The sequence below is a fragment of the Paramormyrops kingsleyae genome, chromosome 3, assembly GCF_048594095.1.
Source record: "Paramormyrops kingsleyae isolate MSU_618 chromosome 3, PKINGS_0.4, whole genome shotgun sequence".
Taxonomy (NCBI): Eukaryota; Metazoa; Chordata; class Actinopteri; order Osteoglossiformes; family Mormyridae; genus Paramormyrops; species Paramormyrops kingsleyae.
The window spans coordinates 43,888,460-43,903,795 of NC_132799.1; the positions used below are offsets into that span (position 1 = coordinate 43,888,460).

The window sequence follows — 15,336 nt, forward strand, 5'->3', positions numbered from 1 at the left end:
CATGTGTGTGCATGCCTGTATGTATGCCTGTGTATGTGTGTGCAAGTGTAACTGTGCATGCCTGTGTGCTTGCGTGTGTGCGTCCCTGTCTGCGTGCAATTGTGCGTGCGTGCCTGTGTGTGTCTGTGTGTGTCTGCGTGCGTCCCTGACTGTGTATGTACCTGTATGCATGCCTGTGTGCGTGCATGCGTGCCTGTCGGTGTACCTGTCTGTGTGCCTGTGTGTGTCTTCTCCGGAGAGTCGCCACCTTGTCGTGGTGGGGAGGCTTGCGTGTGCCAAAGATCCCGAGAGCGATACCGTCTGGAGCCACGCTCCTGGTAGGGTCACCCTTGGCGGTAAGGTTGAGGGGGAGGTGCCAGACAAAGCGCGACTCAAGAAAGACCTCAACAGCGGAGCAGGCGGAGGATTGTGTCCAGGCATGCAGGTGGATCACAACAACGGCTGTGAAGGTGGAAGAAGGCTGCAGCAGAGATGGACCTTCAGCTGTCTTGGAGTCCATGCCGTTGATAATAGGTTTGTCTCTGTCAAGGACCGTGTGGTGGCTGTTTATGCCCCAGTCTCCCCACATTAAAAGAAGCCACGCACAGGCGTCCACCTGTTGGGATAAGGTTTGTGGTTCGAGAATTGGCCTCTTCAGCCATCTGAAGATCCACAATAAGGACCCCCCAGGTGGACCATCATACTCGATTGCGAGTGATCGCCGATGATGCCTGTGTGTCTCTGTGTGCATGCATGCCTGTATGCCTGCGTACGTGCGTGCCTGTGTGCATGAGTGCCTGCCTGTGTACATGCGTACCTGTGTGCACCATTCACACCTATGGTCAACTTGGTAACTCCAATTAACCTCAGTATGTTCCCAGAGGCGGGTGGCACGGTGCTGCAGTGCTTAGCACTGTCGCCTCATATCTCTGGGACCTTGATTTGAGTTTCTGCCAGGGTTCCATGTGTGGAGTTTGCATGTTCTCGCCGTGTCATCGTGGGGTTTCCCCCCACAGTCCCAAAACATGCTGTGGCGAACTCAGGTTAGAGGGATGGTGGAGAGGGCAAATCAAACGCTGAAACGGAAATTGGCCAAAATTTCAGAGACGACAGGCCTGCCCTGGGTCGATGCAGGAAGGCCGATGCGTGTTTTGTCTCCCTCACGATATGTTACACTGGAGACCGTGGATGGGGATTTTCGGACTTTTCTGACAGGTCTACGGTGAGCGATAGGTGCAGCCTGGGACCAGGTTCGTGCCAATTGGAGGAATGCGGACGGTAAGCCGTTACAAGCTGTGACACCGCTCGAACCAGGGAACTGGGTGTTAGTTCGTGACTTGAGAGGGAAGAGATGGACCACGCCGAGATGGAGGGGACCACATCAGGTCCTGATGGTGACCCCTCACGCAGTGAAAGTGGAAGGAATCGACGCCTGGGTCCATCGGGTCCACTGCAGACGCGTGTCCGACCCTGGTGGTTCCTTCAAGACTGGCCCCCGAGAGGGTCACAATTGTGTGGAATCTACGGGATTCCGTACACCAATCATGATATGGCAGTCCTAAATCAAACATGCTCCGGCTCTTTGTCCGTCATGGCTGCTCTGCTGACTGCGTGCCTATTCACGGAGCAGACGGTCTCTTAGTCGAACTGAGCAATGGTTTGGGGTTTATTCCATCCCTTGGTGTAGCGGACCTTCAGACAGAGGTGGCTGCCCTGCAGACTGCAGTTGAAAAAGTGACCAGTCAGACACTTGACACTGTGAAGGCCGTTAAAGGTGAATTATCCACAGCGAAGCAGGTAGCTCTGCAAAACCGTGAGGCATTGGATCTCCTATTAGCTGAGAAAGGTGGTGTTTGTGCTATAGTGGGGAAAGAATGTTGCACGTACATCCCTGATTCCTCTCAGGCTGTGCAGGATCTAGAGGACGCAGTGCACAAACAGCTGTCTGAGATACATGAAGAGCATGGCCTGTTTGAGTACAGCTGGGACAATTGGTTCTCCTCACTGGTTTATCCGGGGTGATTAAACCATTAGTTTTTAGTATATTGCTTTTGCTTGTAGTGTTGCTACTAATCATATTGCTAGTTCTGTCTTCCCAGGCAAAATCTCTTATGTTCCTGCGGGCTCCCTCTTTTCCATACGTGGATGATCCTCCCATTCCTGCCTGGCTCTACAGACCTCAGCCCCCGGTCGTCATCAATGTCAGCAGCAACACCAACACCGCTGGTGACTCGTGTTCCATCCAACCGCCACCGGCCCGCTTCTGCCCGTTGCGCTTTCGTCCAGAGGACTACTACATCGTGGACTCTGATTATTTGTGAACAGCGCGGATCTCACGTGTTCAAAAGGGGGGAGTGTAGAAGAAAAATTGGACATTGGTAGGCCCGGGAGGGGAGGCATATTGGGTCTGTTATGTCTTAGGCTTTAGGCAAGAAGAGATTGTTTTGAACACTGCTCTACGTTTGAGCTCCATTTGTTGGTGTTTTGTGACCAATTAGGACTTAGAAGTCCTTATAGGGAATTGGGAGTTATGCTTTATCAACTGGTTGCTCTGTGTGCTCGGGGTACTTGGTACCGAGTGCCAGAGTGTGACGGGAGCGTTTGTTGGAATTGCTGGAATAAAAGAGATTTTCTTTACTCACCAAACTGAGAGGTCCAGACTTTTATTCTAGGTAACTCTCTGTGTTATCACACTGTAAAAAAATCTGTAAAATAAGTCAAAAGTCTGGCAGCAGGGGTGCCAGACAAAACCTGTTAACGGTGAAAAATATTTTCAGAAAAGATGGTTAAAATCTGTTAAAATACAGTAACTTTAACTGATAGGAATACAAATTTATACCATACTTCAACAGGTTTTGTAAGTTTTCTAACACATTAAGTAAGTTTAATAACATTTTTCAAGGTTGAATGATTATCTGTGTAAAAATAAGTTGTTAAATCACTAAATATTTTTGCTAAAAAAAAAGAAAGGAAAACTGTCGATTTTAATTAAATACCCTGTAAAACATTTAATTTAATGTGTAATTTGAAGGTTTTTAAGCTATAACTAAACATAAGCTTTGTCTGGTTTTGGAAGGACCAGTTATCTATATGTACCACATAAACTATCTTGCCACCTGGTCTTTTTATTTTGCTTTTTCATTATTTCAGCACATTATAACGTTAACAAAAATACTGTATTCACTTTGCATGTATATGTCAATGCATTATAATCTTGGAGTTATATGAGGAGTACAAGGATGCAATAACTAAAAAAGGGAACACTGTAGCTGTACATAAAGCCAGGGAAAAGGCTTGGCAAAAGATTGCTGACAGACTAAATGCGTAAGTATGGGGTTCCATTTGTGCCACAAATATGTCGATATGCGTCATGCATGTTGTCCTGATGTGTCGTCTGACTGTTGTGAAGGACAAAAAAAAGCTTTTTCCTGACACACCTTCCAAATAATCTGTTAGCACAAAAGGGGCGTCTGATAGTTTTTTAGAGACGTGGTAACCTTAAGATTTTACTTGATCCTGTAATTCACCAACAGTCATCCTTGGGGATTTTTTTGCCTCTCTTACAATCCTCCTCACTGTAAGTGGGGAAAAACAATCTTGGGTCCTCTTCCAGGGGGCTTCCAGTTGTTGTCCACTTTTTTATTATTGCCCTAACAGTAGAAATGAGCATTTTAAGGCAAGTAGCTATTTTTTAATACCCAATTCCTGACTTATGAAGGTCAACACACTTCTCCCTCATTTGGTTTGTATGTTCTCTTACCTTTCCCATGTTGATGGATGACTAAGGGAATTTGGGCTCTGTGTCACCTCATGTTCGTATCCCTGTTAACTAGGAAGTCATGGATTACAGCTTGAAGGTTCCTCTTCACTCCAATCAACTCAAAGATGTGCAAATTAAAGGGGAAACATACTTCAGTTACATTGTGTTCACTATCATTTCCAGGGGTGCCAATAATCGTGGCACATGTGTTTTGTTAAAGATAATTATTTCTTGATGAAGGGATTTTTCCTTGGAATAAATTTATGTTAATGAAACGATGGATTTTTCTCATTTTTTCAGTGTGACATGAAGCTGCTTCACCAAAAGGTGGATTTTTTTCTAACCCTTTTCACAAATCTTTACAAGGGATGCCAATAATTGTGGAGGGCGCTGTAAACAGGTCCAACTAGGCTCATACTGACCAGTTAAATGTGGTCAGTCAGTCATAGGACAGTGTGTCTATCAGGCAGGTAATAGGAAGATAGGCTATTTTTGTACTTTAAATACGCTCCTAAATCACAATATCCATGTTGTTTTGAAAACAAAGTAATTTGAAAATCTGAAAAGGCATTAGATCAACATATCTAGTTATCTGAAATTGGCTTTATTCGGGATATTACAAATTATGAACAAAACCGGACAATGCAAACAAATAAAAAATATGCATGACAGAATTAAAGCTAGAATGTTTTTGCAGCGGTGGGTTTAGTTTATGTATTAGCTCACATTCAAGAAACAGCATAAATGCTACTTGTACATATACAGTTATAACTGTAACTGCATGCACGTAAAAACAGCAAGTATAATTGCTTACTTTCCGTGGAAACAGTCTGTTGAATTTATGGGCTAGCGGAGAACATCATGTAATTCTGTTCTAGGCATGCGCTCTAAATCAGAGTGTGTTATTCTGATCGGTATAATATAATCTCAGTACTAATTAAGAAATGTAATACGTACGGAACAGCTTTCAAAAACGCGGTACCACAGTACCTTTTCAATATCGGTATCCCATGCAGCGGGATTTTCATTTACAACTCAAAGATAAAGTATAGAAGTATCTTCTTATAATTGCAGCATGAATGAATTAAAATCACTGCGTTGCATACTTAATAAATCTATGTGTGTCGATCGTCGTGCCCAAAACGACTCCAAATAAGCCACAAAATAAGGGCATTAATCAGGAATTTCTTTCTGCTGTGCGACTGCGCAAACCTTCCTGTTTGGGGGGAGGGGGGGGGGACAATCGTGCTCAGTCACGGTAAAATGTAAACGGATAAATTGTGAATTAAACTAACTTCAGGTTCTTGAATTGTAGGAGGCTTGTGTGGCATAACCTTGTTCAGCATACCGATATCAATATGTATCGGTATCGCTGTACGATTCATCTTATAAAATTCTATTCTTCTTATTATTATATACAACTACTATAATTATTGTTATGTTATTATTTAATTATGTTATCGCTGCGTTGCTTGGTTACATTGGACGTCTCGGCACGTGGGACGCTGCAAGTTTGAAACACGCAGCTTCACTTCCGTTTCTGGACCAAGATGGCGAGGTACGAAAAATGTCTGCTCCCGTTTTATTATGTTAATTATCTTACACTTTAGTATCTGTCAAATTTGCATGTATATTAAAATGTTTCTAAGTTGATATTAAACTTTTCCGCGTGTGCTTCCCTGCGCTTGAGTAAATTTGCGCTTGATTGTGAGTAAAATCAGTATATTGCTATTAAATAAAGTGAATATTGTTCTGGGCTGCTGTGTTAATTACATTTAAATTTTATATGCAAGTCGGCTAGTTTCCTGTGCCGCAAAGTCTAGTTGATATGTCCCTTTTCCGCGTACGCCTTCCCGCGCTTTCATGTTATGTTCCGCTGCGGATGCGGATGGTTGCGGTCGGTGCTGCCTACAGCAGTGATATTCCACCAGACCAGGAGAGGGCGGATGTGTTGCAACAACCACAAATAAAGGCAGTGTAGCGAAACTGGTAAACTTTGTCTGGTGACTGAAATCGGTATATTGCTATTAAATAAAATTTAAATTGTCCCAGGCTTCTGTTTTTTTTTAAAATTCTATGTGAAAGATAGCTAGTTTCCTATGCAGTAATGCGGCTGTTGATTGCAAAGGTGTGGGTCTGTGCAGACCTGTATTCTATGTGTCTGGAGTGACTGACAGCTCCATTGCATTGCCTGTATGTTGTTTTTCCTCATTCAGAATCAGAAGAATGGCTAAAGCTGTCAGCTGGAGCGACGACCAGTACTGGGCGACTTGGGACGAGTGGGGAGAGGTGATTGACTGGGGAGAAGAGGAAGAGCTGTGCTCCCCAGCAGAATCACCCTCTGACCAGGCTGACGGTTCCATCGTGTCACACACCCGAAAGCCAATTGCCAAGGCAGTTAGCTGGACGGATGATGTGTATTGGGCAGCCTGGGACAAGTGGGAGGAGATCATCTGCTGGGGCGATGGAGAAGAGTGCTTCCCAGTAACTGCACCCACCAACCAGCCTGGGAGGGATAAGCGGTTAGATGCACATGGGTTGGAGGCCTTTGTGCTAAATAAAAGGACAATCTCCATAAAGCCTGCAGACGACCACCAAGACAGGCTGAAGGTAGGAGCTGTACTGGTAGACCTCTACCAGTTTGATCTTGAATATTTAGATCAAAGTAATGTTAATTTTGAAATAGTAGAAGTACAGATTGGAGCAGTGAAATTGGAGGAGACTGCAGAGAGGGGTTTTGATTCAGCAGTTGAATTGGAAATTATGGATGTAGAGATAGAAGTTGCAGATAGTGAATTCCAGCTGAATGCTGTTAATTGGGACATTGCTGAAACTAAAGTGGATAAATTAACAGTGGAACACCTCAACGTAAATGATCCAGAAGCAGGCAGTGTGAAGGTGTCCACATCAATTGGCAATGTGGTGAAGGTGCCCCTGCAAGCAGGGCATGGGAAACAGAAGAAAGGAAAGAACCGGCAAAATTAGAGCCCACTGCCAACAACGAGAGCCGGTGGCTGAAGCTGAACATCCTTCTCAGCCTCTTATTTGAATTTGCCCCATTGAACCATTCACCTTCATACTTACAGCATCTCTAAAATACTTTAAATTGTAAACATGTTTCTTCTCTACATCCATTTATTTCTTATCTATTATGCAATGTAAAGGGAATCTTACTAATAATAATGCTAACTAATAGTAATGTAACTGTTTTGCTTATGTTTGGAAGTCCTGGGTTAAGGATACCTAGCTTAGGTGTGCGTGCTTGCATGCTGGTGTGTGTGCGTACCTACCTGTATGTATGCCTGTGTGTGCGCGTGCAAGTGTAACTGTGCATGCCTGTGTGCTTGCGTGCGTGCCTGCCTGTGTGCGTACCTGTGGGCGTGCGTGCGTGTTTGTGGGCCTGTGTGTGTGCGCTTGCCTGTGTTCTTGTGCATGCCCATGTACATGCGTGTGTCTGTACCTGTCTGTGTGCCTGCGTGTGTGCGTGCCTGCCTGCGTGTAATTGTGCGTGCGTGCGTGCCTGTATGTGTCTGCATGCGTGCCTGTGTGTGTATGCGTGCGTGCCTGTGTGTGTCTGCGTGCGTGCCAGTATGTGTCTGCATGCGTGCCTGTGTATGCGTGCGTGCCTGTGTGTGTGTCCGTGCCTTTGTGCATGTGTGTGCATGCCTGTATGTATGCCTGTGTGTGTGTGTGCAAGTGTAACTGTGCATGCCTGTGTGCTTGCGTGTGTGCGTCCCTGCCTGCGTGCAATTGTGCGTGCGTGCCTGTGTGTGTCTGTGTGTGTCTGCGTGCGTCCCTGACTGTGTATGTACCTGTATGCATGCCTGTGTGCGTGCATGCGTGCCTGTCGGTGTACCTGTCTGTGTGCCTGTGTGTGTCTTCTCCGGAGAGTCGCCACCTTGTCGTGGTGGGGAGGCTTGCGTGTGCCAAAGATCCCGAGAGCGATACCGTCTGGAGCCACGCTCCTGGTAGGGTCACCCTTGGCGGTAAGGTTGAGGGGGAGGTGCCAGACAAAGCGCGACTCAAGAAAGACCTCAACAGCGGAGCAGGCGGAGGATTGTGTCCAGGCATGCAGGTGGATCACAACAACGGCTGTGAAGGTGGAAGAAGGCTGCAGCAGAGATGGACCTTCAGCTGTCTTGGAGTCCATGCCGTTGATAATAGGTTTGTCTCTGTCAAGGACCGTGTGGTGGCTGTTTATGCCCCAGTCTCCCCACATTAAAAGAAGCCACGCACAGGCGTCCACCTGTTGGGATAAGGTTTGTGGTTCGAGAATTGGCCTCTTCAGCCATCTGAAGCAAGGGCGTAGATTTGCTCTGGACATTGGTGGGGACCTATGACTCCACCCCCCCACCCCCCCCCATCCCCTGCCCCACCCACCAACCCCGCCACCCCAACTCCGTCCACGGAATGCATGTTTTTTTAATATGCTGCAAAATGCAAAATCACTTTACATTAATACTAGCAATGCTTCGATTGATATTAATCCACTCGAAATGCAATTCATTAAGTTAAATTAAGGAATAGTGTAATGTCAAAGGAATGTTTAATAACTGACAAAAAGCTAGTTTAATAAAGAAACATGAAAAATGAAACATCTCAAACATCTGTATATATAAAAGTAGATTACATGTAAACACGAACTACTGTTAGGTACCACACAACAGCTCAATGCCTATTGCTCCTATATGAAGGAGCCAAGAACAGAAATTAACTGCTGGCATATTTGTTTGACATCAATATTGTCCAGACTGTTCTGGTGGACATGGCATACAGCAGCATTGTTCAATCTCATTTGTGTCATTGTTGATCTGAGCCAGGTTTTTAGTCTCCTGAGAGTACTGAAACTCCTTTCAGCTTCAGCTGATGACACCGGGATAACTAAAAGCAGTCTGACAAGGGTTTCAATTTGATCAAATAGACCCCTCACCTCCACTGGCATTCCTCTCATGATAGTAGCCACTTCTGTACTAGATTTGAAATTGTATTTGGACTTGAACATGGCTAGCTGAACTTTTAGAGTCTCCCTGTTAAGTTCTGGATACTGATCAACAATATCATCCAGCTCTCCTGTGAGAAGAATGTCTTCCAGCCTATTCAAGACACCTAGATCTGGTTGGTTAAACCTCTCCTGAAACTGGACATCAACACAATCCAACAATTTGTAAAACTCTGCTCTGTAATACTCTTCAGGTGACTTGTGAGTGTGCTGGCTAGCCCCACCGGTATATCTTCTTGATGTTTGTCTTTGGTGAGGCATCTGAATAGGTTCAATGCCAAGAGAGTCCACCATTTTCACTGCATTCTTAAAAATCTCCTGAAATCTTTCTTCATTCCTTTTGAACTGGAGAGTTGATTTAACACACTCTATTGATTGTTGCATTCCTGCAATAGTTGCAATCCGTTTCTGCAGAGACTTGTTCAGACATTCTAGCTCCTCAATAAGTTCTAATGCCAAAAGAAGCCCCAGGACAGTTTTACCTTTTTCAAACCTCTCACGCAGTCCATTCGCCCTAGCACCTGTGCTAGATCCAGTTGCTGCCATCTCCTCTAAGCTTGTCAAGACACTTTCATAGTGAGACAGCACTGCTTTGATAGCAGTTCCCCTTACTGTCCACCTGGTTGGACAGAGAGGTCTGAGTGATGCTGATGGTACATCTGAATCTGCTGCCACAGCTGCAAACATAGCTTTGAATTTTCCAGACTGTTTGCTTAATGACCCTAGATCATGTACCCACTCTAAAGCATCTCGAATTAAAGGACTAGCTTGGCATGCAGCCTGTGTGATTAGGTTAAGGCAGTGAGTTCCACAGTGTACATATAAAGCCAATGGCTGATATTTCTTCAATACTACCTGAGCACCTGAATATGCTCCAGACATGTTGGCAGCACCATCATATGTCTGACCTCTTAAACATGTCATCGGAATATTCAACCTCAAAAGCACATCCACAGCCATCTTGGCAATCTCCACTCCTGTAGTTCCTGAGACCTCATATAAGCCAATAAAAACCTCATGTGGAACCAGGTCCTCATCCACATATCTTAAACATATAGACTCTTGCTCTGCACCTGAGATATCTTGAGTACCATCTATAATGATTGAGAACTGCAGGACAGATAGAGACTGGATAGTCTGTGCAATATTTCTGACAATGCTGTTTCCTAACATCTGCAAAATCTCATTTTGCACTTGTGGAGAGGTATAGTCATGACAATGGCATAGCCAGTCAGAAAGACAGGCATCATCCTTGGCTTTATATTTTAAATATTGAAATAGGTTACCATCGTCTTTGTCATGACCACGCAGTGCCAAACCCTGCCTAGTAAGATACTGTACTGCACCTACAATAATTTGTAAGCAGTGTCTGGCATTTTCCTGTTGTTTTGACCAGGCAGTTGAGAGTTGTGTATTTATTGGGACTGCTTCTTGACAACTAACTGTGACTGCATGATGATGTGATTTAGTATTTTGATGGCGTTCAAATCTTTCAAGAGCATTTTTCCAGTTAGTGAACCCCTTTGAGCAGAATGCAGGGTCTGCCTTTTTTGACATAGTACTTTTCTGTATGGTATATATTTTCACACAGTGAAAACAGAGAATTCCCTTAACTGTGGGGCTATAATGAAGCCATGGATATTCTTTGTACCACCTTTCCTGAAAATGGAGGACCCTATTGGACAATGTTTGAACAGGGATGGATTTGGCGTTAGGCTGGTTTGGCTTATTTGTAATATGCAGAATATCTCCACTACTACACTTCTTCATTGTTGTCACTTTCACTGCTGCTCTACCTGCTGCTCACTACAGGTGGACCAGTTTCCTTAGAAATACACCACATTATACAATTAGTCATACTGTAAGACTGACTATGATGATACATATAAGTGACTTTATGAGAACACACCACTCATTTTATTTAGATAAACTTTTTATCCCTACATTAAAACCATGATTATGTGCTTAAAGGGACAGTTCACGCAAAAAATGAAAATTCTGTCATCATTTATTCATCCTCCACTTGTCACAAGTCTTTTAAAGTTTTTTTTCTTCTGATGAACACTAAAGAAGATATTTTGAAGAATGCTGAAAACCTGTAACCATTGATTTACATAGTATTTGTTTTTCCTGCTACGGAAGTCAATGTTTAACGGTTTTCAGCTTTTTTTCACAATATCTTATTTTGTATTCAACAAAATAAAGAAAATCATAAAAGTTTGGAACCACTTAAGGAGTAAATAGTGAGTAAAGTTTTTTTGGGGGCTGGACAATGCCTTTAATAGGCCTCACCTTTGACCCTAACTCTTCCCCTCTGACTGCACTAGTACCTGACAGGATTGCCACCTGATGAAATAGCGTGACAAAAAAGTGAGACATGTCAGTTCAAAACTTTTGCCAAAAACACTAATGAATCATTTACATCCACAGCCTATCACTCCTCATAATGTTAAATATTAGTATAATCAACATGTATAATACACACACACATATTATATGTTATATATAATCAACATTCAGATTCACCTCCTGTGACCTTGCCTCTTCACCTGAACTACAACATGGCTGATCTGCTTCTGTCCCCTAATAAAAAAACATTGAGGGATTCCTTATGAGCATTGACAGAGAATGCCTCAGCCTATTATTGGTAACAATGTTAAATCTCAGGACAACTAGGTATAATAATATCAAGTCATCGTTCAACATCACGTGTGACCCCTTCTCTCCATCACTGTCTGATGCACAGCACAGTTGTTTAGGTTCTGTCACCTGACAAAACAGGATAAACACATGCCATTTAAACAGCAATCATTTTATTTCACTTTTTCTGAGTCTTAGTGTGCAAATCTCGAATCAAATCATTAATGTTTGCCAAGTCAGTGAATGCATTTTAAAAACTATTTGTGCGAAGTGGATTGTCTATTGGTGAACTGTCAATAAAATTCTAGCCATGGCAATATTAGTATGTAGCATATCAATTTCTTTCACAAGACTGATTTCCGACAAATAATCGTCATTAGATTAGGAGAACTGACAGGGATCATATTTATACTTTTACATTTAGCTGTTTAATCTGGGGGGTATTCCACGAAGCAGGATTAAGGGAAAGTCTGGCTTATTTCAATAAGTCTGTCTTATTTAAGTGAGAGTTCCGTTCCATCAACGTGTCTTAAATGAATCCCCGCTGAGTTGCCATGGTAACTTGCACCTCCGAACAAGTCTGCTCGGGACCAGGTTAACTGTCTCGCTTATTTAAGCGGTGTCTCAAAAAATCACAGACGTGTGGGAACAGATTCCCAAAAGATCGTTCCGTCGGACGAAATTCCGCGATCTTACTATTCATGTCATGTAATCTGTTGAATTATATGTCCTCATCTGACATTATATTTTACATTATCTGATTGAATTTTTTTGGTAATCTGTAAGGTGTACCAAAATGACATGATTTTGTTTGAGTTAGCGCGAGAATGAGCCTTGTATATACGTATATAAAAAAATGGAACCCTGTAGTCAGTGCTGTGAGTAAAAGCAAGACGAGAAAGCAGAGAAAAAAAACATCTTTTCTGAAGTAAAGCTCTGCGTGATACTTCCATAATATGGAGAACAGAGCTGGGATTGCTATTATAATCAATATAGTAAAGCCTATAAAATCACATCTTAGCATTCCAATTAATTCCAAAATAATTACAGTAAAATCCCGTTATAGTGGACTCGCTTATAACGGAATATTGTCTATAACGGACAAGGTCCGCTGGAACAGGTGTTACGCGCCTTTACGAACATGCAGAAAAAGCACTGGATATAGCGGACACGCATATAACGGAATTTCGCTTATAATGGACAAACAATTTGGTCCTCATGCGGGCCGCTTTTAGCTGTAGTTCGGTTCGGCTATAACGGACATGTAGTTCCGCCTACAAGGCGTGTGGCGTGCCTGTGATATTCAGAACAGATACGTACGTAGTCGGGATTATTAATAGTCACGTATCTGGTCAGGTAAAGTTGTATTAATTACTACATGTACAATATAATAATCTATACCACAAGTGTGTCTGCTGAGGTGTGGCATGAGTAAATGGTGTCCTGTAGTTGTGTTCTGGGCATACAGCAACTTATGGATGTAACGGACTGTTTTGCTAGGTCCCTTGAAGTCCTTTATAACGGTATTTTACTGTAAAATAAAAGCGTACACATATTACAATGGTGAAACATGAAATGCAATGACTGTAATTGGAAATAAAATCCGTTAAAATAATATGAACAGGAAGATATCTTTATATTTTTAGTCACTGTATACTTTTAAAGTTTACTACTAAAATAGCAAAGACAACATACAGTTATTTGTGCAGAACATTTCACACGGATGTGATTTAAAGTATTTTACGGAGATCAAATAATATTATACATACAGTAATAACAACAGGGGAAATCAACCCATAAGGTTCCCCGTTGGCTATGGGGATCGAACCAACAACTTCCACATTATAAGACGACAGCATAAAACCACTGTGCCACCATACCAAGCACTTGTTACATTTACGTAACTTATGCATTTAGTCTGTCTCCAATTCATTGCCAAGCCAACACTCTGGCTGTGTTTATGGCCACAGTATTGCCTTTTTTAACGATTACATCTTTGTATTTTTCATACAGCTCCATCAGCCGCATTTATTCTGCGGCGGAAAGAAACACCGCTCTCGTTTTACAGCGTTTCCGACTCATTTAGTCGATCTATCGTTCATCCATTCATTTGGGCTTCTTCAATATTGCGGGTGTGCGCACAAAGTGAGACTATGCAAGTCTGCCTTGAATAAGCCTCGATTAGTTACAGCTGAGCTACGTTCGTGGAACGACATGAGGCTTAATTTGGAGATGCCGCTAATTTGAGTCTCACTTTTTCGCTTAAGTCTGGCTTTATTTAGCTACTTTCATGGAATACCCCCCTGCTGTTAGTTTTAAGTCCGTATTCACAGACTATAGCCTGCCCTGCTATAATGAATGTGCGTCAAAGCGGCAAAAAAAAAAAAAAACCCACTAGCATTAACGTTAACTGTTGTCGTTACTTTGGTGGACTTTGATGGATTCACTAGCGAACTTGAAGTGACTTACACTTTTCTTTGAAAAAAAGCTCCTTATGTCCAGCTTCTTTTTTTTTGCTGCCGCCATCCTCACGTGTCACCCAACACACCTTCTTGCACGGGGAAAAAAATCCACTGCATTTGGCGCTGCTTGTATCTGAACGCAGCCACAGCCTCTCACATGATAGCAGGGAAATGCACAGCCAATCAAAATGTTCATATGTGTTTTGGGGGCGGGAGGACTCAAGGAGAGAACGTGATTTATCCCTTTCTGTGTGTCTAGGTTAATGTTGACAGCACGATTGTTTTTTTTTTTTTAAGTGGATTAAATTATTGGTGGGGACATTTCAATGGTCGGAGGATATTGGTGGGGACACATCCCCTCCGTCCACCCTAAATCTACGCCCCTGATCTGAAGATCCACAATAAGGACCCCCCAGGTGGACCATCATACTCGATTGCGAGTGATCGCCGATGATGCCTGTGTGTCTCTGTGTGCATGCATGCCTGTATGCCTGCGTACGTGCGTGCCTGTGTGCATGAGTGCCTGCCTGTGTACGTGCGTACCTGTGTGCACCATTCACACCTATGGTCAACTTGGTAACTCCAATTAACCTCAGTATGTTCCAGGGCTGTGGAGTCGGAGTCGAGGAGTCAGAGTCGGAGACAATTTTGGGTACCTGGAGTCGGAGTCGGCAAAAAGTTAACCGACTCCGACTCCTACTAAATTTAAATGGGAATTAAAAAAGTAAGTTGAAATGTCCCAATTTACAAACAGTCATAATGAACTACTTCTCTGCTGTAAGAATAAAGCCCAATGCATGCAGTGCATAATGTTACCACAAAACGAACATGTCAAGTAACCATGAAGCATGCTTTTCATTGACTGTATGCGTCACTATATGGGATGTAATGCACAGGTAAGGTGCGGCACCGCTTTCCATTGTGTCGTGTTCCACTGTTACAGGGAACGCGTCAAAACGCCTGAAAAATCATCCGGTGTGTTCTCAGCTCCGTCAGCTCCCCTTCGCTATGCGCTACCCTTGAAACCTTGTTTTCATTGTGTTTGTCTTTAATCTGGCATTATAGTAGAGTGTTGGCTTCCTAGCCAGTAGTTCTGTGGTGAAATGACATGTATGTTGCCTTCCTTTCCTTCAATGGATGTAGAAAATACATTAGCATAGTATATACATACAGAGGAGTCGGGGAGTCGGAGTCGGAAGATTTAGAAACTGAGGAGTCGGAGTCGGAGCATTTATCTACCGACTCCACAGCCCTGGTATGTTCCCAGAGGCGGGTAGCACGGTGCTGCAGTGCTTAGCACTGTCGCCTCACATCTCTGGGACCTGGGTTTGAGTTTCTGCCAGGGTTCCATGTGTGGAGTTTGCATGTTCTCGCCGTGTCATCGTGGGGTTTCTCCCCCTAGTCCAAAAACATACTGAGGCTAACTCAAGTTACCAAATTGCCTGTAGGTGTGAGTGAATGGTGAGTGTGCTCTGTGATGGGTTGGCGCCCCATCC

General features: G+C 43.4%; 2 protein-coding genes across 2 annotated transcripts in view; one reads left to right on the top strand and one right to left on the bottom strand.

The window, feature by feature from the left end:
• Positions 1-15,336, bottom strand: part of LOC140588418 (uncharacterized) — a 78,055-nt gene that overhangs the window by 16,301 nt on the left and 46,418 nt on the right. The window lies entirely within an intron of this gene.
• On the top strand, positions 4,959-7,977 carry LOC140588417 (uncharacterized). Its single transcript, XM_072710405.1, has 2 exons — positions 4,959-5,297; positions 5,956-7,977. Exons 1-2 carry the CDS (start codon positions 5,290-5,292, stop codon positions 6,722-6,724), a joined length of 777 nt encoding a protein of 258 aa, XP_072566506.1. The 5' UTR covers positions 4,959-5,289; the 3' UTR covers positions 6,725-7,977.